Source organism: Eschrichtius robustus, chromosome X (genome assembly GCF_028021215.1).
Source record: "Eschrichtius robustus isolate mEscRob2 chromosome X, mEscRob2.pri, whole genome shotgun sequence".
In the NCBI taxonomy this organism is placed as follows: Eukaryota; Metazoa; Chordata; class Mammalia; order Artiodactyla; family Eschrichtiidae; genus Eschrichtius; species Eschrichtius robustus.
Window position 1 is genome coordinate 30,494,848 of NC_090845.1, and position 27,737 is coordinate 30,522,584.

Below are 27,737 nucleotides of genomic sequence, written 5' to 3' on the forward strand. Positions count from 1 at the left end.
TTTATATCAACACACTTTTAAGTAATGCAGTAATATATCAACTGAAAAAAATATATTAAGCTATTAGTGCCTTGACCTTGAACTGTAGAGAACAATGATGTCTGATTGGCTGTCAGAGAAACAGCAAGAATCTACCAGCTGGGGATTAAAGGAAATCCCGTGCCGTTTGGTGATGGAAACGATAGCGGTCATACAGACCCCATGAGATTTTTTCTATGATTGCGACATCAACAATCCGCTGATCTTGCGAGTCTGTCCTGCCCAACTGTCTGCAGTCTCTGCATCTTTGCCTTCCTCGTGGCTGTGGGGTCCACCTGAATAGTCTCTCTTAGGCAAGCTAGGGAACATAGAATCTCATCTTTGGACTGACTTTCTGACTAATGATGTATATATTTTTAAGGACTTATTCATAAGCTACCTAATTCTAAACAAGCTTTGGAGAGACACTTGCTAAAGCTTCCCACTGGCTTTATTGTAATCCTGAAATATACAGTTAAACTACTGATGAATTTTTGAGGAACGGGAGAATGAAGCACAATAATATTTATGAATCTATTATTGTTGCACACTAAGAGTTCCTTGAAAAATCATATTGCTGTATGTTTTCATGTATGCTAAAAATAACCTTCAGTGATATAGGTTTCACCTTTCCCCAGGCAACTTCAGAATCCAAATTACTAGGCATTCCTTCAACTGCTGATCTCTTTGTCAATTCCATATCCGTAGCTGCCAGCCATTCTGTCAAGGCATTCATTTCCTTTCGCATCTTACGGGACAATTTCAAGCATTTCTCCAACTGTTGCTTTCTTTCTGTTACCTGAAAAGAATGATAATAAAATGTAGTTTGGTTTACTTTTTCAATTCAAGTTTAATTTTAGCTCCTTAATTGGAAATTTCATATTTTTGTCATTTTAAAATAACCTTTTTCTTACTTTTTAAAAATAATATTTTAGAAAAATTATATATTCTGAATATTAATAATGAATAAGCACAGTCTAGGGAAGATGAGATCGTTTCTCCAAAAGATAGTGTCCTGCATCAGGTAGAAAGAAAAGGTATTATTATTTTCTCTAATATAAATAAAAAATAAATTATGGACAAATTTTTTAAAATAAATAGAATGATATAAATCAAACTGAAGATATGACACGTTTCTTTTAGAAACCCTTCAGTCATCTGTCAAAGAGATTGGCAAGAACATTTACAAATGAGGCTTGCCCTTACTGGTAAGGAATCAAAATGGGGAGAGAATACTATTTCTCTCCAAAGGCAAAAATATTTATAAAATATTTAGAATAGCCAACTTTATTGTCATTGCATCTTTAAAGTGTCTCATTTTTGCACAAAAACAACACAAAGAATAGGTCACTTCCTCCTTAAATATACATTTATTATCCAAAGGGGGCAACAAAATTTGATACCATAACAAAATTTTCACTCTCATTAACAGAGAAATCATGACTTGATCCTGTGTTCCAGTTCTCAGTGTTTAAAACTAAGACCCTCAAAGTCAAATTGTTCCATGGTCTCACACAGAGAATGAACAAATTTGTGTTTCTCCACCACTTTTCCTGATGTGCCTACATCTTGTGAGTTGGTTGTTTGAATAAAAAGCCCAGAATCTCTTATCTCTTGTTGATACACACACACACACACACACACACACACACACATGTGTACATATAGATACACACACATATATATATGTGTGTGTGTATATATAAATACACACACTTATATATTCTACAAACAAAATAACAATTCAGCCATAAGCATGAAAAAAATGCCAAAGATATCTTTAAAGAATTTTAAATACTGCAATGAAAATAAATACCCTGAAACTTTGAGAAAAATTCCAAATACTCAACAAAATTTGTTTCTTTAACAGAGGTGTGTGTACATTAAAAAAAAAAAATGTTTAGTTGCTGAGGCTGCAAATTCAATTTTTTTTTTTTTTTTTTTTTTTACGGATTTTCCCTTCTATTCTTCCCTTCAGGGAAGTGAAAGCATCTGCCATTTTGAGTGCAAGGATTTTACTTGTATGTGGGAGAAAAAATATACACCTTATGGTGTGTTCCTATGCATAGTTATTTTTTCTATGTATTATTGGTAGAAAAAGAATTCTAGATTCAATATTTCAAAGAAATTCTATCTTCCCAGAGCTAATGCATTATTGATTTTATTTATTCTATTTTGTTTATATCCAGATAAATAGGTTTTAATAAAACAGGAGACACTGTCATCTTAAGGAAAATTGAGTTTTACACTTTTTTTTTTTTTTGGTGGAGAAAGGATACATTAAAAATAGTGCCACCTGTAGTAGAAATCATTATTTCATGAATGCTTAAAAATGTAAGTGAGGCTGACATGAGTATTGAGGCTTTGAGTATGAGCATTTGAGGCTAAAATGAATATTGCTATTTATGTATATTGTAATATAATTTAAAGCATACAGGAACTGTAAGTATTATTATATCTAGGGTGCTAGGTGTAATATCACTCAATAAAATTAAATAGATTTAGATATAAGAAACTCTATTTTTATTCATTGAACAATTAAGCTAAGTTGGTGATATTAACCAAACTAATAAAATTGTGTTAAGAAAAGTGTCATGCTCTGAACTGAAATGCCCCCAAAATTAATAAATTGAAGCCCAAGCTCCCATGTGACTGTACCTGAATATAGAGTCTTTGGAAAGTAATTAAGGTTAAATGAGCTCACAGGGTGGGACCCTAATCAGATAGGATTGTGGCCCTACTAGAAGAGGAAGAAAAAGATATCCCTCCTTCTCCCTCCATCCCTCTTATCCTCTTCTCCCCTTCCTTCCCCCACCCCTCCCACTCCCCCTCCTTCTCCACCATGTGAGAACACAGTGAGAAAGTGGCCGTCTGCCAGCCAGGAAGAGGGTCCTTACTAGACTGACACCTTGATCTTGAACTTACCAGCCTTCAGCACTGTGAGAAACAAAATGTTCTTGTTTAAGCCACCTAGTCTATGGTATTTTGTTATGGCAGCCTAAGCTGACTAATACAAAAAAGTAATATATATTGAACTGAGGCAAGTAAAATGATTTAAATTCCGAAGACTATTAAAATAGAAGGGTTTGTATATTTACATAAAAAGAATGATACATTAAGATATCCTCTGTTTCCATAAAACAAAACCACTATTGTTGAAGGTGCTTGGAAGATTTAAATATGAACAATTTTTTCTCAGAAAAGGAATACATGACTTCTGCCATTTTATAATATGATATTTGTACATATTCCCTTTATCACTAATGTTTCTAAATCTTTATTTCAAAAATAAGTGCCTGCCCCACATTTTTGCTGTGTTCTGTCATGCTTTTAAAGCTAAGTATGATTTCTTAGTCATCGTTCATTTTGCTTTAATGATATTACTCAGTGCCAAATGGTTAAATAAACATACACTTCCAAATATACATTTTCAGGGATAAATAGGTCTTCACATCATCATAAGAATCATTTACTCCTTAATAATAATTAACGACACTAAGAGGACACTAATAATACTAATAAGTATTAGTTATCAGTAAAAATAATTAAGGACACTAATAAGGACACTAATAATAATCAGGACACTAATAGTCTTCTAATGTCATTTTTATTGTTTTAAATTCAAAGTGATTTATTCTACATTACTTTATGTTAAATTTACTCTTGCAAAGGCAAAGAGTTTGTGCAAATTCTTCAAGGCAAAGAAAAGGCCCAGACAATAATTTATATTTGAAACAGCTAATTCTCTTTCAAAACTTTAAATTAGAAGGTTTTTAAAATATAAAAATAAAGACTGTCAACTAATATGAATGGTGATTTTCAGATGTTCATTTGAATCTAAAACTCACTTTCTCTCAGTGATAAGTAATTTGCAATTTGTAGCTTCAAGACATAACCTTCAATCTACTTTCAGGGTGCAATATTAGAATTCTGCCTCTGCATGGCTACTTCTCAAACATGGGCAAGCACTTACATTTGTGTCTAAGATGAAGTGACCATTTTCTCATTGATGTTGTTATATTCAATAAAGTTGGGAACCTGAGCCGTAAAAACAGACTCTCTTCTCCCCACTGGTCTCAGTAAAGCTCTTTCTATGTAGAATGTATCAACTCCACTGTACCTAAATATAAGTCCTAAATATAAGTAGGTATATTAGTTTATAAAATTACCAGCCTTTGAGTCATCACAAGTAACTATAGATAATGAAAAGAAGGGGCAAGTTTAGAACAAAGAAACCCTTTTAGAATTATCTGATGGACCAATAAAAATCTCTCTGAGCTGTACATATTTTTTAATGTAGACTGAAAAGAAGACCCTCGCTGATTAATTACTGTTTCTTAAGAACTGCAAATTGGAATTCATCTATCTCTCTCTTTGTCTGTGTATGTATATATGTACGTATCTATGTATCCATGTATCTATCCATCTGTAGGGAGTAAATGATTTAGCCTTCCTAAGACATTAATTGTGCATAATTACTGACTCTTACTTTACAATATATAAGGAAAGTGGGAAGTAGCCAGTGCTTATGGTTTCAGCATGCACACACCTTTGCTCCCAGCTCATTATAATGCAATTTCAAAGCCGTTACTCTTTCGTCAAGCTCTTTAGGGTTTTCTGTCTGCTTCTTCTGTACAATCTGACGTCCAGTTTTGATCACCATTTCCACTTCAGACTTCACTTCACTCAGACTTTTATACAAGTTCTAAGTTAAAACATAAAACAAAACAGAATAATAAGCAATAGTGTCTAGTTCATACTATTATTAATAAAAAGAAACAGGAGTAGAGATCACCTGAATTGCTATTCTATGGTTACAGTTTTAATGGAGTAGCATTTTGCAGCTGTGGTCAATATCCAGCTTTTGCATTTTCTGTTGATTCAGTGCTTCTATTTGTAATTATATGTACACATAAAGACACGCATATTATGTAGTTATACTTACCAAAGTAAGGGTACATAACACATATATTTAATTCTTCATTCCAAGTTTATAAAGATCATTTCTAAAAGTTATATAATTTCTATTGGGTTGGTCAAAAGGTTCCTTCAGTTTTTAAAGTAAAAATGAAAGACACATTTTTCATTTTCACCAAGAACTTTATTGAACAACACATTCACTGTTTTCTTCCACTACCTTCTGCCATTTTTCAGGCAGCTTCATAATTTCATCTTCCCAAAATGTCTTATCTTTTTGAGCAAAGAACTGTTCCAGGTGGCTTTTACGGTCTTCCAGGGAATTGAAATGTTTTCTATTAAGAGAATTTTGTAAAGACTGAAATAAATGGAAATCCGAAGGTGCAATGTCTGGTGAATACAGCGGATGAATCAGAACTTCCCAGCCAAGCTGTAACAGTTTTTGCCTGGTCATCAAAGAAACATGCGGTCTTGCGTTATCCTGATGGAAGATTATGCATTTTCTGTTGACTAATTCTGGACTTTTTTTGTCAAGTGCTGCTTTCAGTTGGTCTAATTAGGAGCAGTACTTGTTGGAATTAATTGTTTGGTTTTCCAGAAGAAGCTCATAATAAAAGACTCCCTTCCAATCCCATCATATACAGAATATCACCTTCTTTGGATGAAGATCGGCCTTTGGCGTGGTTGGTGGTGGTTCATTTCGCTTGGCCCACGATCCCTTCCATTCCACACTGTTGTACAGTATCCACTTTTCATCGCCCGTCACAATTTGTTTTGAAAACAGAACGTTTTCATTACATTTAAGTAGAGAATCGCATGTGGAAATAAGGTCAAGAAGTTTTTTTTCGCTTAACTTATGTGGAACCCAAACACCAAAGCAATTCACATAACCAAGCTGGTGCAAATGATGTTCAATGCTTGATTTGGATATTTTGAGTATGTTGGCTATCTCCTGCGTGGTATAACACTGATAGTTCTCAATAAATGTCTCGATCGCTATCAACATCAACTGGTCTACCCGACCCTGGAGCATCATCCAGTGAGAAATCTCCAACACGAAACTTTGCAAACCACTTTTTTGTTTTTAAACATCTTTATTGGTGTATAATTGCTTTACAATGGTGTGTTAGTTTCTGCTTTCTAACAAAGTGAATCAGTTATACATATACATATATCCCCATATCTCTTCCCTCTTGCATCTCCCTCCCTATCCCACCCCTCTAGGTGGTCACAAAGCACCGAGCTGATCTCCCTCTGCTATGCGGCTGCTTCCCACTAGCTAGCTATTTCACGTTTGGTAGTATATATGTCCATGCCACTCTCTCACTCTGTCCCAGCTTACCCTTCCCCCTCCCCGTATCATCGAGTCCATTCTCTAGTAGGTCTACTCCTTTATTCCCGTCTTGCCCCTAGGTTCTTCATGACCAATTTTTTTTTTTTTAGATTCCATATTTATGTGTTAGCATACAGTATTTGTTTTTCTCTTTCTGACTTACTTCACTCTGTAGGACAGACTCTAGGTCCATCCACCTCACTACAAATAACTCAATTTTGTTTCTTTTTATGGCTGAGTAATATTCCATTGTATATATGTGCCACATCTTCTGTATCCATTCACCTGTAGATGGACACTTAGGTTGCTTCCATGTCCTGGCTGTTGTAAATAGAGCTGCATTGAACATGGTGGTACATGCCTCTTTTTGAATTACGGTTTTCTCAGGGTATATGCCCAGTAGTGGGATTGCTGGGTCGTATGGTAGTTCTATTTGTAGTTTTTTAAGGAACCTCCATACTGTTCTCCATAGTGGCTGTATCAGTTTACATTCCCACCAACAGGGCAAGAGGGTTCCCTTTTCTCCACACCCTCTCCAGCATTTATTGTTTGTAGATTTTTTGATGATGGCCATTCTGACTGCTGTGAGATGACATCTCATTGTAGTTTTGATTTGCATTTCTCTAATGATTAATGATGTTGAGCATTCTTTCACGTGTTTGTTGGCAATCTGTATATCTTCTTTAGAGAAATGTCTATTTAGGTCTTCTGCCTATTTTTGGATTGGGTTATTTGTTTTTTGGATATTGAGCTGCATGAGTTGCTTGTATATTTTGGAGATGAATCCTTTGTCAGCTGCTTCATTTGCAAGTATTTTCTCCCATTCTGAGGGTTGTCTTTTCGTCTTGTTTATGGTTTCCTTTGCTGTGCAAAAGCTTTTAAGTTTCATTAGGTCCCATTTGTTTATTTGTGTTTTTATTTCCATTTCTCTAGGAGCTGGGTCAGAAAGGATCTTGCTGTGATTTATGTCATAGAGTGTTCTGCCTAAGTTTTCCTCTAAGAGTTTGATAGTGACTGGCCTTACATTTAGGTCTTTAATCCATTTGGAGTTTATTTTTGTGTATGGTGTTAGGGAGTGTTCTAATTTCATTCTTTCACATGTAGCTGCCCAGTTTTCCCAGCACCACTTATTGAAGAGGCTGTCTTTTCTCCACTGTATATTTTTGCCGCCTTTATCAAAGATAAGGTGACCATATGTGTGTGGGTTTATCTCTGGGCTTTCTATCCTGTTCCATTGATCTATAATTCTGTTTCTGTGCCAGTACCATACTGTCTTGATTACTGTAGCTTTGTAGTATAGTCTGAAGTCAGGGAGCCCGGCAAACCACTTTTGACGTGTTTGATCAGCCACAGCACCTTCTCCATACACTGAACAAATCTTTTTTTGCGTTTGTACCTTTCTTGAAATAATAAAGCATAATATGCTGAAAACGTTGCTTTTTTTTCTCCCATCTTTAATATTAAAATGGCTACACAAAAATTCACCAATTTTGATGTGTGTTTTTTTTAGATGCATGTTGATACGACAGCGGTCACAATACAATCTAACAAAATTGTTTTGAATGAAGTTAAACACAACTAAGTGCTAGTGGAGCCATCTTACAGTAAAAACCAAACGAACTTTTTGGCCAACCCAACTTTTTAAATGTTACAATTATATATTTCTAGCTGTGAGTTTGGAAAAATTCATTTACTCATTCCCCAGGTATTTGTTGAGTGCCTGCTTATACCAGACAGTATTTGAGTCACTAGAGAATCAGTGGTGGCCAAGCCAGACACGTTCAGTGTTGTTCTCATGGTGCTACATTATAGTCGGGATAAAACATCTAAATTTCCAGACCATAATTTCAATATATATTAAATCACATATAAGGAGGGAAGGTAATTTTAAATGTTAATTAATTATACAAATTTATTTTCTTAATGGGGCTGATTAATTAACTATAGACTGATATAAAACATTATGTAAAACTCACATGTACATCACAATTATAAAGAACACATATATTGGTTCACAGTAGTATACTGCCATAACAAATCCTCATGAAACAAATGTCATAGCTTTCCCTTGTAGTTATTTTACTTGGAAAGATATGTGCATTTGAATGTATGTATATATGTATGCATGTGTACATGTACATATGTATATGTCTATATGTATACATGCATATGTAATAGTTTACTTACACATTGCTGCATTAAGTTGTTCAGTGGTGAGCCTGAACAACAAATATCTATTTTATTGGTACTAAGAAATAAAGTTGCTAGTAGGTAATTGCTGTTATTTGGGAGTTAGGAAAGAAATTAGGTTTGTTTTTTTCTTTTCAGTTTGAAATCAGTGTTTAAAACAAAGCATTTTGTAAATGCTAAGCAATTATCCTATTAATTAAGGCTACATACATAAATATTTCTACCTTAATCCCTTCTTTGATGATTGCCTGATGTTATTATTCCTTTATTAATAATTGTGAGTTCTTTCTGAACTTTCCATATGATTTTTTAATTCATTTACTTCTATCTTAGGAATTATAAATTTATCTGGGTATTCAGAAACATTTAAATCATTAATTATCACACTGGGACTGAATTCTTGAATTTTGGAATCAGATATACTTCCAAATGACTTACTATTTAAATTTTTTTAAATGTCAATTATTTACCTTTATGAGGAAAGTTCATTCAAAGTACTAAATAGCCATTTACATCATATCATTCAATAGACAGATAAAATATTTATCATTAAGAAAGGAAAATAGTCTTTATATTTGTCTGTGTTCATGTTTGTAAGACTTTTTTTTTTAAGGCCGCGCCATGTAGCATACGGGATCTTAGTTCCCCGACCAGGGATAGAACCCGTGCCCCCTGCATTGGGAGCATGGAATCTTAACCACTGGACCGCCAGGGAAGTCCCTGTAAGACTTTTTTTTAACAGAACAAAAATTACTTGAAAGCAAAGGCCATGATTATAGTATATGTAAGAGAGCATCTTAAGTAATGAAAAAATACAAAAGTTGTAAAGAAAATATATCCTTATGGAAGAACGACTTGAATTGGTCCTGACATTTAAACCAGAACCAGAAACAGATTGAGTAAATACTGTGAACTGTTTCCTCTGTACTGAGTCAGGGCATAGTAACACCTGGGTGCAGGTAGGGTTTTTTTGCTTTTTGGTTTTTTTTTTTTTTTTTTCAGTTCATATTTACTGGCAGACAAGTTTTATGAGGTACCACTAGAGACCTGTTCCTAGAAAAGAATGAACAGCTCTCCCTCTGTGAATATACTTAGCCATGATGATAATGTACGTGGGTCATTTTGCTTTCAATTTTTTTTAAATGTAAGATGAAATATGCTCCCATGTATTCCTAATGTTACTTACCTAATACCAGCTAATATATAAAATGATATTCAAAATTTCTTTTGGGGGTGAGAATATTTATAATAATGATGCCACTGAAATGCAGCCTGTGTTATTAAGCTATGTTACTGAATAAAAATTACTCCATAATTTTTCACCAAGAAAATTTTTGTTTAAAAGAATGATATTCTCCCATTCATAATGATATGACTGAAATGTACCCAAGGGTTTCTTTTTCATTTATGTTATGGAGTAGAAGCAGGAACAATACTTAAACACAAAGTACTAAATAAACTTTTTTCCCATTAATGTTAATAGCACTCAGTGTTTTTATTTTATGTGAATTTCTACCCTGATACTCCATAGTACACATACATTTATAATAATACGTATATTACTCTAGTAGATGCCCTCATAATTCAGCTTTACGTTATCAGAAGAGTCATCTGACTTGGTGAATTTTCAATAAGTGGAACAAAGAACACTGCTCAAAATCCCCGTAGTGCAGATTTACACTACAGGCTAATAGTCGGTGCCTCTTTATTCTGTCTTTGTGGTCTGGCAGAATTTCACTGCATATCCAGCCCTGATATTTAATGGAAAGATACTAGGGTTTGGAGTAAGCGTGCCTGGATTGGAATTTTGCTTTTGCCTTTCACTTGCTGTTTGTCTTTAAATTCTCTCATTTAATCTGTGGCCTTGAGAATTAAAGGTGACTTGTGTGGATCACTTAGCTTCCTTAGCACTCATTTCTAGAATTGTTTTTATTACTGCAGATACTGCTGTTGTTGCTGTTTCCAGACTAACATATTTCTTTCCAGGATTTCCATGTAAAAATATTTTCAAAGTTCCATAAGAATTAAACAAAGGCAATTTCCTTTATATTCTGCACAGTCCTTGAAAAATTATAGACTCAAAGAAGACATTTTCAGAAGAGGTATTAAGTGGCTACTATTTCAGTAATAGTTCTTGTCTCTCAGTACACCTGTGCTAATTTTTGTTCGTATACCAAATATTGTTCCTTATTCCAATACGGAAAGTCAAGGGGTAGCTGCATATTTGCCATCTGAAATACATACCACACAATGATTTAACTGTGACTGTACTACTTCCTGTTCAACACTCTTTGTTTCCAATGCAGGCAAGTGCATCTTCACTTCATCTAAAATCATCTTACTTTCCTGTAGACGCTGCTCAAAATTGGCTGGCTTCTGGAATAATCGAAACTGCATGGAGACATCTTGCAATTTTTTCTGTAAAGAAAAAGCACCAATTTAATTTTGCCTTCCAAACAATAACCAGTCATATTCTTGTTAATATATCTTCCTTTATTCTGGAAGATATACAAGAATAAAAATAAAAACAAACTGAAGAAACCCTTTTTTCATTTGTCCAGCACAAAGAATACATGCACTTGGGAGAAGAATTCAGTAATTGTTCTTAATGTGATACTAAATAAACGACAATTTATTAACCCATTTTATCCTTAAAATGTACAATTCAAAATAGTCTGTATCATTTATATATTATTTGTAGTTTTCAACTAATGCCCTTAATTCCAATTTGCTAATAAGCAAGTTATCTAATATAGATTATATTTTAATATCCAACTAAAACAAGCTCCTTGGTTAATGGAATAATACATACCTGTGTCACTTCAATTTGGGATAGTACCCTTTGGGCCGCTTCCTTTCCCTGGTAATGTTTCTTCATCTCTTCTAAGCTGATCTCATGACTTGTCAAATCAGATTGGATTTTCTGTCGGGGGGACAGCATTATAAGTCAGCATGCTCTGCAAGTTACTGCAAAGAACAACTCACCTTCCAAGAAAATGGAATTCAAAACTCTCTCAAAACATTATTACAATGTAGCCTCTTTCAAAATGACAATAAATTGATTTTTTTACTTATCAAAAGTTATCAAAAATGAACTAACTTATTTATCTCCTATTGGGCTTATTAATAAAAATAAATTATTCTTTTGAATCAGTGATAACGAATAGCTGTTTCAGATATAATTTTCAGTAGGAAGTATCTATTTATATCTAATATGTGAAATTTATATTCTTTTATCTTTGTATTTACACTCAAAGCTGACCAAAGATGTTAGCCTTTATTAAAAAAAAAGCCAACTATGGCAGCGATAAGGCATAATGAGAAAGTTGAATGTGGACAATATTCCTTAATAGTGATCTTTACTCAGAAATTCTATGCCATATTTCAGTTAAATTTCAGGGAAGCTAAGTATCTAGGAAAGGGAAGCTAAATGTCTCGACTGGCCTTGCTTTTTGTCTGATACATACTTAATAGCGTCCTACAGAGACTGATTTTTAAACTTCAAATAAATATAAAATATTTATATATTTTCTAAAATGAGTAAAGACATTTTTGATCAAGTTGTATTTAAAAGTATGTCTGGGGGCTTCCCTGGTGGCGCAGTGGTTGAGAGTCTGCCTGCCAATGCAGGGGACGCGGGTTCGAGCCCTGGTCTGGGAGGATCCCACATGCCGCGGAGCAACTAGGCCCATGAGCCACAACTACTGAGCCTGCGCGACTGGAGCCTGTGCCCCGCAACAAGAGAGGCCGCGATAGTGAAAGGCCCGCGCACCGCGATGAAGAGTGGCCCCCGCTTGCCGCAACTAGAGAAAGCCCTCGCACGAAATGAAGACCCAACACAGCCAAAAATAAATAAATAAATAAATAAAAATCCTTCCCTCTAAAAAAAGGAGTCATCATAAAGGGAGTAAGATGGAAAAAGAATTAGGAAAGGGAAAAGGAGAGAAATAAAGACCAAAAAAATTGTTTAAAAGTATGTCTGTATTTGACTTATACACTTCTGAGCCAGTTACAGGAGTGGGTCAAATCCGGTAGTGTGCAGAGACAAAAACAATAAATTCATTCATTTCTTTCTACCAGATCCAGCAAAAATTAGCTACTGGTCAAATTATTCTAATTTAAAATTCAGTCATTGTCAGATTATCGTAAATAAGAGAAGAAGAAAATGATTCACTTATACCACAGGGCCCATAAAATTTCCATGCAAAACAATTTGTATAATGCATATTAATATAACCTAACTTACACCAAGTGGAGTCAATTCTGGCACATATTATTAGAAAATAACATCAGTTTGCTTAGCAGTTACCACAGAGAACTACAGCCCTGAAATGAGCAATGAGAATTATTCCAAGAAAATGGGTTAAGTGGTGAAGGAGTTTTTCAGAATACAAGGTTATAAATGTACAGATACACCTTAATATTATGCCTTAGCATATTGATCCTAATAATTATAAAGGCAAAGTAATTACAAATTACTTAAGTAATTAGAATTCTGGCTTAAAATAAAGAAGAGCAAAGCCCCAAGCAAATCCTTTTTTTTTTTTTTTTTTTTTTTTTTTTTACTATATATGGTATCTTCAGTGGTTGAACTACGACATTGCGTAAGAAATAGTGGTATGTACCTTTTCTCCAGGAACCATAGAATTTGGGGGTTAGGGATCCATGTCAGTGCATAGCATTGTTCATACACCTAGAAATACTAAGGAGTCTGATAAAATTTAATGGGAGTATACACAGTAGAGTAATACTTACAGGAGAGTTAATAGATGTCATAGGAGAGGTGATGTTAAAGTAGACTATGAATAATTAGTAAGCATTGCTGGGGGCATCAGATGCTTTAGGAGGTTTATGGTCTTAACTTCTCAGGTGGAAAAGTCTCACCCCCTCAAAATGGTGGGTCAATAACAGCCATGTCTCTGTCACATAACTCTGGCCATCCGCAAGTCATGGAAAATTAGAACATGAAGAATGCTTGTGCCCAGTTAGGTCCATCAGACTCTCTCTCGGAACTGACAGGAGAAAGTCTGGTCAAGCTCTGTGGGCGCTTGGAACTGTGTCACGTATGAGACTGTGCTTATGAAGTCCCTAGTTTGCACTGTCAGTTTAGGAAGAGCAAAGGCCCATAACCAGAGAGAGAAGTAAGAAAGAGATAGTAGGAACAAAAATATCGACGGCTTTCAATCATGGGCTGAAGCAGATAGCGTCTGCCAAAGATGGCTGCAACAACAGTGTCCGTAACACATACTCCTCTTACCATTCCCCCACTAAGAGGTAGAGTTTATTTCTTCACCTCTTTAAATCTAGATCAGCCTTCTGATCGCCTTGACCAGTAAAACAGAGCAAAAGTAATGCTCTGCCATTTATGGGAAAAGCCCTTAACTGGCCTAGTGGCTTCCACTTCTGCCTTTTTGGAACACTCACTCTTCGGATGCCCCCTCTTGGAACCCATCTGACATGCTGTGAAAAGCCTAAGCCACATAGAGAAGCTGTGGAGAAGTGTTTCAGTGAATAGGCCCAAGTGAGCTTTCAGCTCACAGTGAGTATCAGCTGCTAGACATGAGGGAACCATCTTGGGCATCCAGCCTATTTGAGCTTATAAGTCACCGTAGTACCAGCCAACAAATGCCCGCAATCACAGGAGAGACCCCAAGAGAAACCATCCAGCTGAGCCTTCTCAATCCACAAAACCATTAAGAGAAAATGATAATTTGCTGTTACAAGTGACCAAAACACAGGTTCTAGTCTCTTCCTAGTAAAAACGTTATTCTTGCCCTTGGTTTCCATGAGACATTCCTGTGCCCTTATGACCAGCTCCCCTGCCTCATTTTTGTTTTGGCTTTAGTTAATTCATTTTTGTTACTTGTACCGAAGTGTCCTAAAGAGTACACTGGATATGCAAGGAGATGAGAGCTTTAAAAACAAAAGCATTCTTGAATGAGGGAAAACAAGATGTGGACAAGGCACTGAACCACATGAAGAGTTTGGGAGAACTGAAATAATGCATAGAGAATTAATGCACATCCGCAGAAATATAACTAGAAACATAGGTGGGAATGAGGTATTAAATAACCTCATGGCCTAAATGAAAAGTGTCCAGTTTTTTTTAATATGAAGATAAAGTTTAAAGTTTAAAAGTGATCAGAATCACAGATAATGGTTTTACTGCTAATACTTAATCTAACTATTAAGGCAATTCATAATGAGAGAATTCTTCTATAAACTCAGTAATACTTGGATATGAATTTGTATTTTATTAATCATCATATATAGCTACATATGTGTGTGCATTTGTTTTTAAAAGAAGCAGCATCACTTGTACAAACAGTATTTATTTTAGTGCACTCAAACATTAGAGGGAAATAGAAAGGGAGGGTCAGGAGAGAACCATGGAGAACAGAAAAATGTAGGGATGGGAGAAGAAGGGAAACACCAAAGAAAGATAAGGAACAGTCTAAGAGAAGAAGAGGAACAACCAGGAAAGAGAGAGGGTGCCACTGAAATCAAGTGCTGTGAGAGCTTTAAGAATGAGGGAGAGATCGACAATGCCAATTTTGAGACAGATCAAATGAGATAAGTACTAATAAGGGCATATTAGCTGGTCAACGAGCACTGTAGCCAGGACAGAATCCGTAGATGGTAAGAGCAGAAATCAGGTTTTCAAGGGCTGAAGACTGATTAAGGACAAGGAAATACCCTTATAAAAGAGTTGAAATCATTTTTGAAGACTTTTGTCTCCCCACATAATGAAATGTAGGTCAGTGAGAATTGAACACGTATTAAGGCCATATGAAAGAAGCCAATGGACGAAGCATTTTTTTAAAGCATGTATAAAGATAATTGATTAGAAAAACCTTGGAGGAAATGAGAGGAAATGGAATAAAGGGCAAAGATCAATAATCAGTGGAAAATATTGACAGGTGGAGAGGTGCCACTCTTTCAGAAGCCAAAGGTAATACATAAAGATTTTGGATGTGGAGAAGCAGAAAGTGTAATGCTTCCTACTTGATGCTCTCTGGGAATCAAATAGTGTTAAGAGAAATCTGGATTTAAGTCTCAGGGCTCTGACTTGCCACCTGGGCAAAGCACCAAACTTTTTTGAGCCTCAATTTTCTCATCTCTAAACTGATGGTGATAATGACAAGCCAGCAATGAAGCATTATAATAATTTGTAGGCAGAGTATCTGGGAAAATTCTCATGTCTGCAGTAGACAACTATACTGGTTTTGGTAAAAAGATGAGAGGCGACAGTATATGTAAAAATACCTGCTCAAGTTGTCTGCACAAATATCTACTCATAAATTGTCAGTGTCATTATATATCATTTGTCTATAAGCATGAGCCCCTTGATATCTGCTGAGGATGAGAGAGGAGAGGATTGAGGAGGAATCAAAAGGAAAGTGATGAAAGTTGCATAGCCATTACAGAAATTGGGAAAGGAAAATGATGAGTGAAAAATTAAAAAGATATTCAGAGAGAGCAGAGGGCCCAAATTATATACCTGTAACAGTATCTGTCCACATGTATTTGACTAATTCATCCATTTGGCACTCAAGGTATATATAGTAGAGGAAAAAATGAAATATACACCTAATTCCTTTAGCCTTTTATACTAGAGGGGTGAGAGAAGAGCACTGAAAGAAATAATCATTATTATCATCATCACCAAAGTGGACATCTGTGTGACCTTATGTCCCAACAGTTCACATATATTCATTTAATTATCTAATCAAACTAAGGTAAGGATTTACCACCCTAAATTACAATTACAAATGAGATTAGAAATGTTGACTTGTCCAAGGTAAAGTTAGGAAGTAGCAAATTCGATGCCCTTTAAACAACTATACTGCCTCTTAAATTATGATTTAAGAATAAAAATATCCTCCAATTGGACATTTATCAGAAAAAAACCAGACATCTAATCTTATTTGCATACTAATAATACTTAGCTTATCCATTCAATTCAAGAAGGAGATTCTGCATCTACCACCTTATTCCACACAGTGAGAACAAACCATTGACCCTATTCTTAAAGAATATCTGTTCTAGGGAAACAGAACATGGAGATACAAGTAAATTACAAAGCAGAAATATGTGCAATATAATGGAAAAAAATCATGCTATGCCATAAAAGAGAAGAGAAATATTTATTTCTACTATAGAATCTGGTAAAAGTTTAAGAAATTGGCATAATTTAAGTTCCATATGGCTGATAAGGGGTTTTTAGAGGGGTAGATAAGATAATAAGAAAATGGGAATTCATTCCAGGTTGTGGGAACCATGCTAGAAAAGACTGAGTTTGGAGTGTGCAGAATGTGAATACTTAGTTTCACGGAAGAAGAACTGGATGTGGGTAGAGTAAAACTTACTATCTAGAGGAGGAATTAATGAAAAGCAACTGAACCTTAAGTTTCAGGGCTGGTTACTTGCAAAAAGAATTATTCTATAACAGTATTTAATTTTCTATTTGTAATTTGTATAGTTTTTTTTTTCTTAAAGATTGCCCCCTCAGAGCTGCCTGCAGTAGCATAGCATTACAAAAGAAAACCAAAATAACTTAAGTGATCATTGAAACACAGGTCTTCTGATGATTAATTCCACATTTTTCCAGATGAGCCACACTGTTGTCATGACTTATAAACAATAGGAACAACAATAACTTACAAAAACACACGACCAAAAACAACTTTTATCTATCACAAGGGGATGTGAAGGACCACGTAACACGTGAAAGGAAAGTTTGGCAATTTGGAAGTTTCAATGCAAAGAATTACATGGACTTTGAAATGTTCATGTTTATATCAAGCAGTTACATAGACTGTTGGGAGGATGAATTTCTATACTCTTAGAAAGGTCACCACTACTAAAATCATTAAAACTGAAAAAAAATGATGGTTGAACATCATATAAAACTGAGATTTTATCATAATTTATAGGCAGCATTTCTAGAAAAATTCTCGTATCTGTAGTATGATTCCAATAGGATTAGAGATCAAAATTTCCTTATAAATTGAGTATATTATGTATGAAAGGAGCACAGGGGCTAAATATATTTTGTAAATTAAGGATAACCATGTGTCCGTGCTACAGAACTTCTCAGAATATTTTATATATGAATATGCATTAATATCCAAGAGGGATACAGTTCTTTGCTCAAATTATCCTTTTGCTTTTCTTTGGCAGAGTATATCACACAAGTAGATTTGGGAAGAACTACCTCATGTACTTAATGTATATATTTAGTGATAACAATTCAACTCATTATTAAGATTATAAGATAAAAATGGATATCTATTTCCAATTGATTCTACTTTGGGAAGGCTGTATAACACGCATCACACTTATACTTAGCTAGCACCTTTAAAAATTGATTCCACAATTCTTACTTTCAACCGATAATTCATTTTTAGTTTGTACTTAGGATATATTTTACCACCTACTTTATTTAATGTCATCAGATTATCATTCTGGAACTACATAATTTAAAAATCCTTATCACTTTAGGGCAGGCTTATTGTGAAATAGATAAGTGATTTGTTTAAATAACAGTATTATGGAAAATTATAGGCAAAATGGACAATCTCCCATTTACAAATTCCTCTTAAAAAAAAGATGAATATTACATCGCCTTTCCTGATACTATAATCAGACAATGAAAAAAATAACATTTTAAAAACTTTTTTAATGTAGAAGAAAACACTGGGATTGGAAGATTTCATCCAAAGGATAATGATTTCCATAGTTGGCTACCGGATTTCTAAGGTCTGCTAAAGATCTAAAGACTGTACTATTTGAGTTCTATATTCACCTAAAATATACATCTACCAGCATACGGATGATAAGTGTTTGAAGAAAATAAACAACTGATCTTGTGAAACTGTCAGCTTCACATAAAATCAGTAATTTGTAAAAGAAACAAAATGAAAGGAAGTAGCAAATGAGTGCTGCTGATTTAGAATACCCATGTATGCTCTAAAAGGAGTTCTCAACCCAATACTTCTCAGGATCACTAGATGTTTTTCATAAAAGTGAAATAATATAAAGCTAATTATATCGTCATGCTCTTACCAAAAAAAGACATTTGACAATACAGTAATTATGTTCATAACTAGCACTATATATTGAAAGTAGGAAACAACAGTGGAAATGAATATAACCATTTTTTCCATTAGAGGTGGTAAAGGGCAAATTAGAAAACTAAAAATCAATCAAACATTAATGACATTTCCAATATAGCATTTTACAATTAACTGAGCAGAGAGCAGGGCTTTTTATCATGATTTACCTCATCAGACCATTCTCATATATCAAATTAATGACAGAAAATGGCAAGCAAAATTAAGCTGTAACTGTCTAAAGTATTTAATGGAAAAAAGGAAACTTTGTATCAAATAATTATTGAAGCTTTTCTCACATCAAATAAAGAAAATGACTCCAAAGAAAATAACTGAAATATTTCAGAAAGAAAAATATTAGAAGATGTCAGGTTAAGACTACGAATGGAGAAATTTAACAGTTAGACGAGTAATTTTTAAACAGACAGTAATTTTGATATTGTATCCTCAAGAAGGGGAAATAGCCACATACAACACATATTCTAAAATTAAAAGAAGAAAATGTACTCGAGGACCTTGGATACTTTGTGCTTTTAAAACATGTGGAACATGAAAAAAATATAATCTTTCACATCTTCTGCAACTCTTGCTTGTGATTATTTCCCACACTATTAAACATGTCAAAATCACAATAACAGTCATTCTATATTGGGGAGTAATCAGTTCTATATAGTAATACACAGGGGCAGCATTTCAGTGTTAGAACAGATTTAAAATTCATTGCATTGTGTTTACCATTATATCTATACTGCCGGGTAAAAAGAAAGGAAAATATTTGTCATGGTTATGTGGAGTTTAACATCGGAGCCCAAATATCTATAATAGCTCTCCATTTTCTTGTTCTGTGATTAAATTATTTCATTATTACATAAATGCAGAATGAATTTCCCTATGCAAGTTTATACTGTCTAATTCATAAATCAGTGAGGTAAGCTGTAAAGTTAGACTGTTTTGAGTCGTTTGGCAATCAAACGTGCCTATTTCCACTATAAAAGTCTTTTTTATTCCATAATGAAATCATAAACTTAATCTGATAGACCAAACTCTGCATTTAGGTCTTTATTTTTTAAACACTGATTTTGAGAGTTTGGAATGTTTACATTTAAATATGGCCAAATATATTTAAAGTGAGTTAGAAGATTCAGGTTAAATAAATACAGGAAGACCTCAGTTATGAATTATTTTGATGCGCAGCTAATGCAATCATCTTAAATTAACAGCTTTCTTTAGTAAAAAGAAGATCCCTCTTTTCTGTTTATTGATATTCATTTCTCTTAATTGATATTCATTGGGATGGAAAAAGAGATGGAAGGAAGAAATCTGGTCTGTAGTGAACCTGGAATGCCTAAAAGTCCTAGCTTGATAAGCAAAATACAGGAGCACTTTTCTATGATGATTATGAGAGCCTCTCCTTTGATGGTAATTTGTTTGTTTCCTAAATTGTTCTTTTTTTCCCCCTCTACTCATGAACATAAATCTACTATGTGGGATATGAGGCTGCAAAAGATGGGATCAGGAACCTGCCAGACAAAAGAAATAGAACAATTTAGCTATTACAATCACTGTTAAGCAACCCCACTGCTTCTAGTGGTAATATGAGTAATGGGGTCACAGTCTCCTCTATAAAATGTGCATCATCAACACATAACGATGTGGAGCATTTCAACAGGTACCCATGTTAGACTGTTCTTACATATTGGAGATTCAAAATATGAGATTACTGGAAAAGGGGAAAAAATTACAGATTGAAGTATCTGTGTAATCTTAAGAATTACAGACATTTACGTGGCTATTTAGACACAGTTATCATGGCTCCTACAATGATTTAGAGATACACACAAGGTAACTGGCGCATTAACGTATGTGGAATTAGGGCGAAAAAAAGAAGAAAATAAGAAAAACTAAGCCAAGTTCATCTTCAAACATCCATACTGAAAATTCTACTTGTCTAAATTAATTCGTCCATGTAGGAGTTCTCAGCTATATTTTCTACTTTCACTCATTTCCCATAAGAGTAAGCAAACAATCAATATAGGAAAGTCACCAAAGTCTGACTTCCACCCCAACTCCCTCCCATTGAAATCTTGTCACAGCCATAGGTGAGAATGTCAAAACAGCGGTGAGAAGTGTGACGTGAAAAAAAGAAAAAAAGAGACTGCAGCTACTCAGCCATTACCAGTAATGAACTATCGAAAGTGCTCAACCTTAGCTACACATTAGAATAACTCAGGGTGGGGAGGAGTTCCGAAAAATTCTGATGACTGAGTCCACCTAGAGATTCTGACTTGATTGGCCTGGGGTGCAAAGCTGGGTACTTGGATTTTTGCTTCCAGACCTTAGGTGATAAAACTAAATCTCTGTGTTTCACAATGTTCTTTAGGAAAATTAAATAGATTAAACAACTCTATTCATGCTGTGTGCTTCTCTGCAGTTATCAATTTGATGATTTTATTCTGTAAAGTTGTTTCGAAGACACACTCATAGGGTTTTTTTATATTTAGTCATACTATTTTTGAAATATGTCTTAACTTTTTGATTTGTATATCTAGAAGATAAAATTTCTGTATCTAGAAGAGCTTTCCCTATTTGCTTTATTCTGTTTGAATCAATAAGATGTCATCTTAATTTTATACTTTAATAAAAACCTCTCTTTAAATATGCTGGCATTTTGATGCTGTAGTCATATGATTTAAGAATTTGGTTTGGTTAAGAATTATTTTTTTGAAATAAAATACTCGAGTCAACGTATGCTCTGATATTCTAGCAGTATGTAGTTTTATTGTCTAAAAGGTTAAACTTTACTCCTGTAAGTTCATGACACTAAATAAAAAAGTAAAATATGTTTAATCTGATTTAGAATCAGAAGGCCCAATTTGCTCATTATGACAGATAACTGGTCAATGAACAGGCAGAGGCAGTGGGAAGCTCATTACTGCCCTATAGTCCTAAATGCAAATAGAATGCAAGGAAGTGCCTTGCTCTACATCTACTTTTACATATAATAAGAGTATACCTGTCAAAATGTTTTACACATTGCACACATTTCCTTAATACTGAAATTCGTTTATACCTGAGAATCTCAAACCACCTTGAAAGGCAGAAAAAGGGAGACTCTTTTTAACAGATTGAAACTTAGTAGTAAAACTACCAGTGCGCCACACGGTGGAGTCAAACATCCACAAATCTATGTGGCCAATATGTGACAGGAAATCTGAGCACAGATTTAAGATGGCCAAATATGGTAACGCCATTCACTTTGTCCTGCTTCTCGGTGATGTATTAAAACAAGTACTCGATTTCTGAAAAGGGAAAGCTAAGCCCATTAATCTTTTAATTAGCAATGAACTCTTCTGCAAATTTACAGAAACACATTGGGTAAAAATTTTCATTTATACATAGGCTTAAATTTACCCTCCTTGTATATACTTAGAAAAACGTCCTTTGGTGGTATTCTTAGTAGGTTCTTTGTCTGACACACTGTGCTTAAGTGCTTACTTCACAGACAACCCCTTTATCCTCTACTTGTTTCTTCCAAAGGAGATTCAAATTGAGCTTCAGGAAAGCCAGTCCTTGAAGTAAATCTGAGTACTTGATAACTCTGTTCTAGAAAACAATTCACTTTGCTGTCATCTTAAAATAAAATCTTGGAGAAGAATGTTTCAATAGCTTTTGGGTGGCTTGCATTTTCCAATATTATATATTACCATTTGGGGGAATTCAAAGTCAAGAATCATCTTGAAAATGCAGGTGCAACCAGAAATGTAGGGAAAATGGATTTGAGCTTGTTAGTACTCTAAAATCTCTTTTTTCAAGTAGATTTGAAATTTCTTAATCTACTTGTGTGCTGTTATCTGCGAGTATTTTGAACTGCTATTAATAATATTTTTAATATAGTTTTTATTTGGGATACCAAACAAAAATCTTTATATAATGTTATTAAAAACTAGTATGTTATATTCATGTTTATGGAATCATGTATTTATATCTAAATAAAAAAACCACTCAGGGTCAACAACCTTTTAATAAACTAAACAATATTTTTTTTTTTCTAAAAGTTCCCATTTTTTTCCTAAGACAATAAGAGCTTTTGCCAATCTCAAATTTGCTACTCATAGTTTCATTCCACCAGCTTGAAAAAGTAACTCTATATATTTTACAGTACAAATAACTGAGTTTAATATTTATACTGGTCAAATTTTTCCTTAATTACATTCAGCAAGTTATGAGCAATCTTGAATCAAACATTCCTCCAAATTCATGTCACTAAGTTTTAAAAAATAAGCGGTTCTACTCTGCCTTTAGTTTATAATCATGTCGTTCTCAATTCAGTAAAAATTTCCCATTCCTACCATGCATTTTTCTAAAGCCTGCCTAAAATACTTTGTATGTGACTCAAATCGGAACAGTCTTCAAAACAGATAATGCTAGAGAACTTGACTACACTATGTTAGTTTGAAGAAATGTGTATACCGTGGAGGTTACATACTGCCCTGGTGAAAAGACTGTCATGAGGATTTCATCATCAAAAACTTCCCCAAACGTCACTTTCTTCACCTCCTATGACAATGGTCAATGAGGAACCCCATCACTCTGGACTTCTGCAGCCTATCAAAGCTATCTGTACTCTGTCCCATATTCTCAAGGACGTTCTTGGACAAACTTATACAATATGGAAAACTAACCCATGCTATTGTGTACACTGATGCTTTGGGCACCAATTTAACTGTGATTCACTGCACTGTAAAGGCGCAATAACCATAACTTATAAATCCAGTATTTTACCCCCAAATTTATTTTGAAGTGAAAACATTCAGGTATCTCCACCAATTAGTGGGGAGAGGGCCTTGGGGATGGACAGATAACCTTCTAATGATCTTTGCATTATATCGTATCGGCCTGACTTATCCTTGGGTATTGGGTTCGTACTATGTACGTAAGATGTGAAAAGTAGCTATCTATAATTACTGTAGATATAGTAGCTATCTGATAGTACCTTACTATCAGAAAATCCTAAAGACATTTAAATAAATAATTCTTATGATATTTTACATACATGTAAATGTTATTTAAAAATAGAAATACAGCATTACTTCCCAAGGTGAAAGTTAATTTAGATATAGACTAAATTTACTTGGTATAAAGTTGACTTAGATTTATTTTCATTCCTATTTTAACTCTCATTCTAGAAAAATTAGTTTAACACATTTCATAATTCAGATTGAATAGTGTTGAATGTATAGGTATGTGAGTAAATATGAGTATAGACATATTAGTATTAGTAATAAAATGCAAATTTATATCTCTAATTTCTTGTTATTAACTACTTGCGACACATTAAATGCAGAATATAGGTCATATGAATTCTAATTCCAAGATAAAGATGAGTTGATAATAAAATATTTGATGCTGCATTTTTAATACTACCACCAAAAATATTTTCTTTACAATTGACATTCCTACGGTTTCCCTCTAGCTCAAGTATAGTTTGAAAATATTGATAAACAGCAGACTTCAGTGTGATACTGCCCTGGTCTTTTAAGTGTCTCTATTTCAAATTCCTCCATTATGTACGTTCAAAAATAAATCTTAGAGTACTAATATAGAGCTCTTTTTTCCCCTTACCTCCAAATAGTCCAATCAGTTGATCAAATAACCCTTTGTACAACTAGATGAATAAATTTTAAGTTAGAAAGTTACTAATGTCTTGTTCAGATAATAAAAACAAAAGAAAAGAAGCTCATTCCAGGTTCTACTTGCCTGGGCTTCCTGAGGCATTTGAGCTGCGTCCACTTTGTCAGCAATATAAGCTGCCAACTGCTTGTCAATGGATGAGAGGGACTCCTGAATTAAGTGTAAGGATTTTTCAATCTCCTGGGCAGACTGGATACTCTGTTCAAGCAACTTTTGCCTCCTCACGGCCTAAACAAAGAAGAAACAGGAATGAATCAGTTCAATATTTACTGGTGATAGTTTTTCTGCAATCCTTCTGCAAAGCAAATGAAGATTCTAGATTCTTCCCCCATCACCTTTTTATAAGATAGATTTCGCAGCTTCCTGCCACTCATTCAGCTCTACTCAAAAAAATGAAAATCAGAATAAGAAAAAAGAGTTAGCACACAGAACTGCAGGATCAGGAATCTCTGCAGGACAAAAGCACAGTATTATGTACATCAAGGAAAGAGGCTGGGGAAAACATTAGTGAAATCATCTCCGTCATTGCAATCTGTTGTTCTCAGGCCGAATGTTCCTCCTGATCTCATTATATAGTTCAAGAGATTTGGTTTACTTAGAATAGGGTCATCGTCATCACAATCCAATTCAAGATAGATAATCCACTTCTACCAGTGAGACACATATACAATCTGTTCAGAATCAGCTCCTTTTCAAAAACAGAATTTTAGATAACCATTTGGTTAAGGATTTATTTGAAATACTATTTCAACCAGTTACGCATGGTCTTTTTTTTGCCTCTACTTTCTTTCACAATTTGGATTATGGAAATTGCTTGTGCAATTGGATTTGTGTTACTGCTGAAGTAGAACAAATAATAAGTAACCCTAATATAGCTGCAATTAATCTTGATTGTTACTATAAGCATGATTAGGATAATTTAACACTTTTTAAGTATAAATAGCATGCTGAACAGATTGCGGAGTCTCCCTTCAAGGATCTGTTCACCTTTAAAAGACTGGTTATAAAAGGAATGAGACAGACAACTTATTGAGAATTCCTTAAGTTATGCATCATAATCAAGGATTTTTCCTCATTATACAATGTGTAGGCATGATTATCTGGTACAAAAGAACTATCCTTCCCACAGACCATGATTAGGGTTTTAAAAAGAATCCTGCTTTTTATATTATATAAAGAATATTAGATATTATATGAAGAATATAAATGTTGGCTCTTAAGTTTAAAAGACAGTGGAGATGTCAATGTCCTTTAATGAAGCCAACTTGGAACACAGCGTTACTCAAGTGAGAACAAGGCTAAAAGCATCTGGACCAAAGGAAAAGGAGCTGGGAGACCTGCGATGCTGCAGGAGCAAGGAAGGTATTCTCAGTATTTCTACCTACACCATAAACCTTCAGGATTCTGTCCTAGGCTTTTCTTTCTCCTCATTCTATCCATACCCTTAGCTACAATTACACCTCATATGCTCACAACTCTCAACTCTGCACCTCCAGTCCAGATTTCCCCCTTTGACCTCTACACTTGCATATATATTGTCATACTTGACAATTCCATTTGGGTGTCCCACAGCCATCAAAACAACAACAGAACCAAATATGGACCCACTGTCCCACCTCCCCAACTTGCTTTTTCTCTTTCTCCGTACCTTTTTCCCTATCTCAGTGATTTACAATTATGGCCTTTATTAGCCATAATTTTGGATATTTCCTCCTCTTCTATCATATCCTTCACCATTTTGCAATTAATGAGTCCATCGATCACCAATCCTTTCTTCTACCTCCTAATATTTCTTGATTCCATCCTTTTCTCTCTCTCCCCACCACCACCATTACTCTACTTGAGGTCATTAGCATCTCTTGCCTCAAACATGGTACAGGACTCTTGGCTGGAATCCTGCCCTGCCACTACTCATCTACAAAGAAGCTACAGTATGTTCTTCCTAAAATAACATAATAATTATCTGCTTTAATCTTCTAGTGATTCCTTATTTTCCTTAGGATAAAAGCCGTACTCAATATGGCTCGAAGTCCTTTCACAGTCCCTGCGGTATCTTCTACTACTTGCTGGCGCTATAGAGAAATTTATTTTTCATTTCCCAGCATACATTATGTTCCTCTTTACACTTGGTGTTAAACATGCTGTTCCCTTTTCCTAGAACAATCCCATGCCCAACTTCCTTTTATTGGCTAATTTACATTTATCCTTTGAGTCTTACCTTGGAAATGTGGACATCTCCCTCTCCAGGTGGCTGTCCCTGACACCCTGTGTTCTCTCTTGCCCTTTTATTTCTGTCTCAGCATGTATCACACTATATTGTAATTTCCAATTGCCTAACTATGTGCCAGGCATCAGGGTGCTCTCAGGTTTTCTTTTCAAATTACTCAATAGATTCAGGCCTAACATTGAAAAATTGACCCTTGGCCCTAAGGCAAAAAAGGGATTCTTTTTAGTGGGCTGGGATTTTGAGAGACATTTGACTTCTCCAAAGTCTGGAGTGGGGATTTTCTCAAAAATTATAGATTCTTGCCTGTTCTGTTTCAAGTTACGAAGACGACTTCAGGCTCTTAGTTGAGAAAAATTACCTAGGAGTTTAAAAAATGCTATTCATTAATATTTCTAGGAAATAAGGAAGAACAGATGTCAGATGACTGATTTTACAAAAATATCATAATATGGTTTATGATCATCTTTTAGTAAATGATACACTTATTTATTTTACTTATCTTTTTGTTTATAAGTACGTGTCACTGAGAGCTGGATATGTCAAATGTTTTGATCTCCAACATTGTTTTGTTTTCTTTTCCCTAAGTAGTGAAACATTTTAGCCAATGTTAAAATTAAACCTCATTTCTTTGAGTGATTTTTGTAGTAGATGAACTAAAAAAACAAAAACAAAAGCAAAAAAACCCTATGTCCCAAATTCTGATGCATATAAAGGAAAACAACTATACATACTTGAAATTTCTACTTGGGGGACAGCATTAATTGCCACTTTGAATGCTGCTACCTTGCCCAAGGTAAAACAATAAGGATTAACTATTTTCTCACGGACGGTGGCTGGGGGTGGAAGTCCTATAAGAGATGTGCTAAAACCAAATCCAACTCCCCTGGCTCTTCAGGAACTAACATGGAGACACAAGAGAGGCCACTAATCTGCATTATTTACAGCCACACTGCACTGCACAGACTGTCCTGATCCAGAAGTTCTATTATCTGGAATTTGAAGTTCAATGGGCCAGGCACTTAATGCAACCATTTCCTTTCAGTTTTTCTTTGTCATCCAAGAAGAGGTTGTAATTTGTTCAAGTACCAAGTAATAAGAATATTCAATTTGTGCCATTTACAGCAACATGGATGTACCCAGAGATTATCATACCTAGTGAAGTAAATCAGAAAGAGAAAGACAAATATCATATGATATCACTTACATGTAGAATCTAAATATGACACAGATGAACTTATTTATGAAA

The 27,737-nt window shown here is 34.6% G+C and overlaps 1 protein-coding gene across 1 annotated transcript in view; it reads right to left on the reverse strand.

Annotated features, from left to right (window-relative positions):
• DMD (dystrophin) overlaps positions 1–27,737 on the reverse strand; it is a 1,739,631-nt gene that overhangs the window by 1,281,783 nt on the left and 430,111 nt on the right. The window contains exons 27-31 of the mRNA XM_068533304.1: positions 24,331–24,492; positions 11,271–11,381; positions 10,703–10,876; positions 4,568–4,723; positions 647–817 (exon numbers count right to left, since the gene is read on the reverse strand). Of these exons, the coding sequence (XP_068389405.1) occupies positions 647–817; positions 4,568–4,723; positions 10,703–10,876; positions 11,271–11,381; positions 24,331–24,492 (774 nt within the window). The remainder of the gene's footprint in view (positions 1–646; positions 818–4,567; positions 4,724–10,702; positions 10,877–11,270; positions 11,382–24,330; positions 24,493–27,737) is intronic.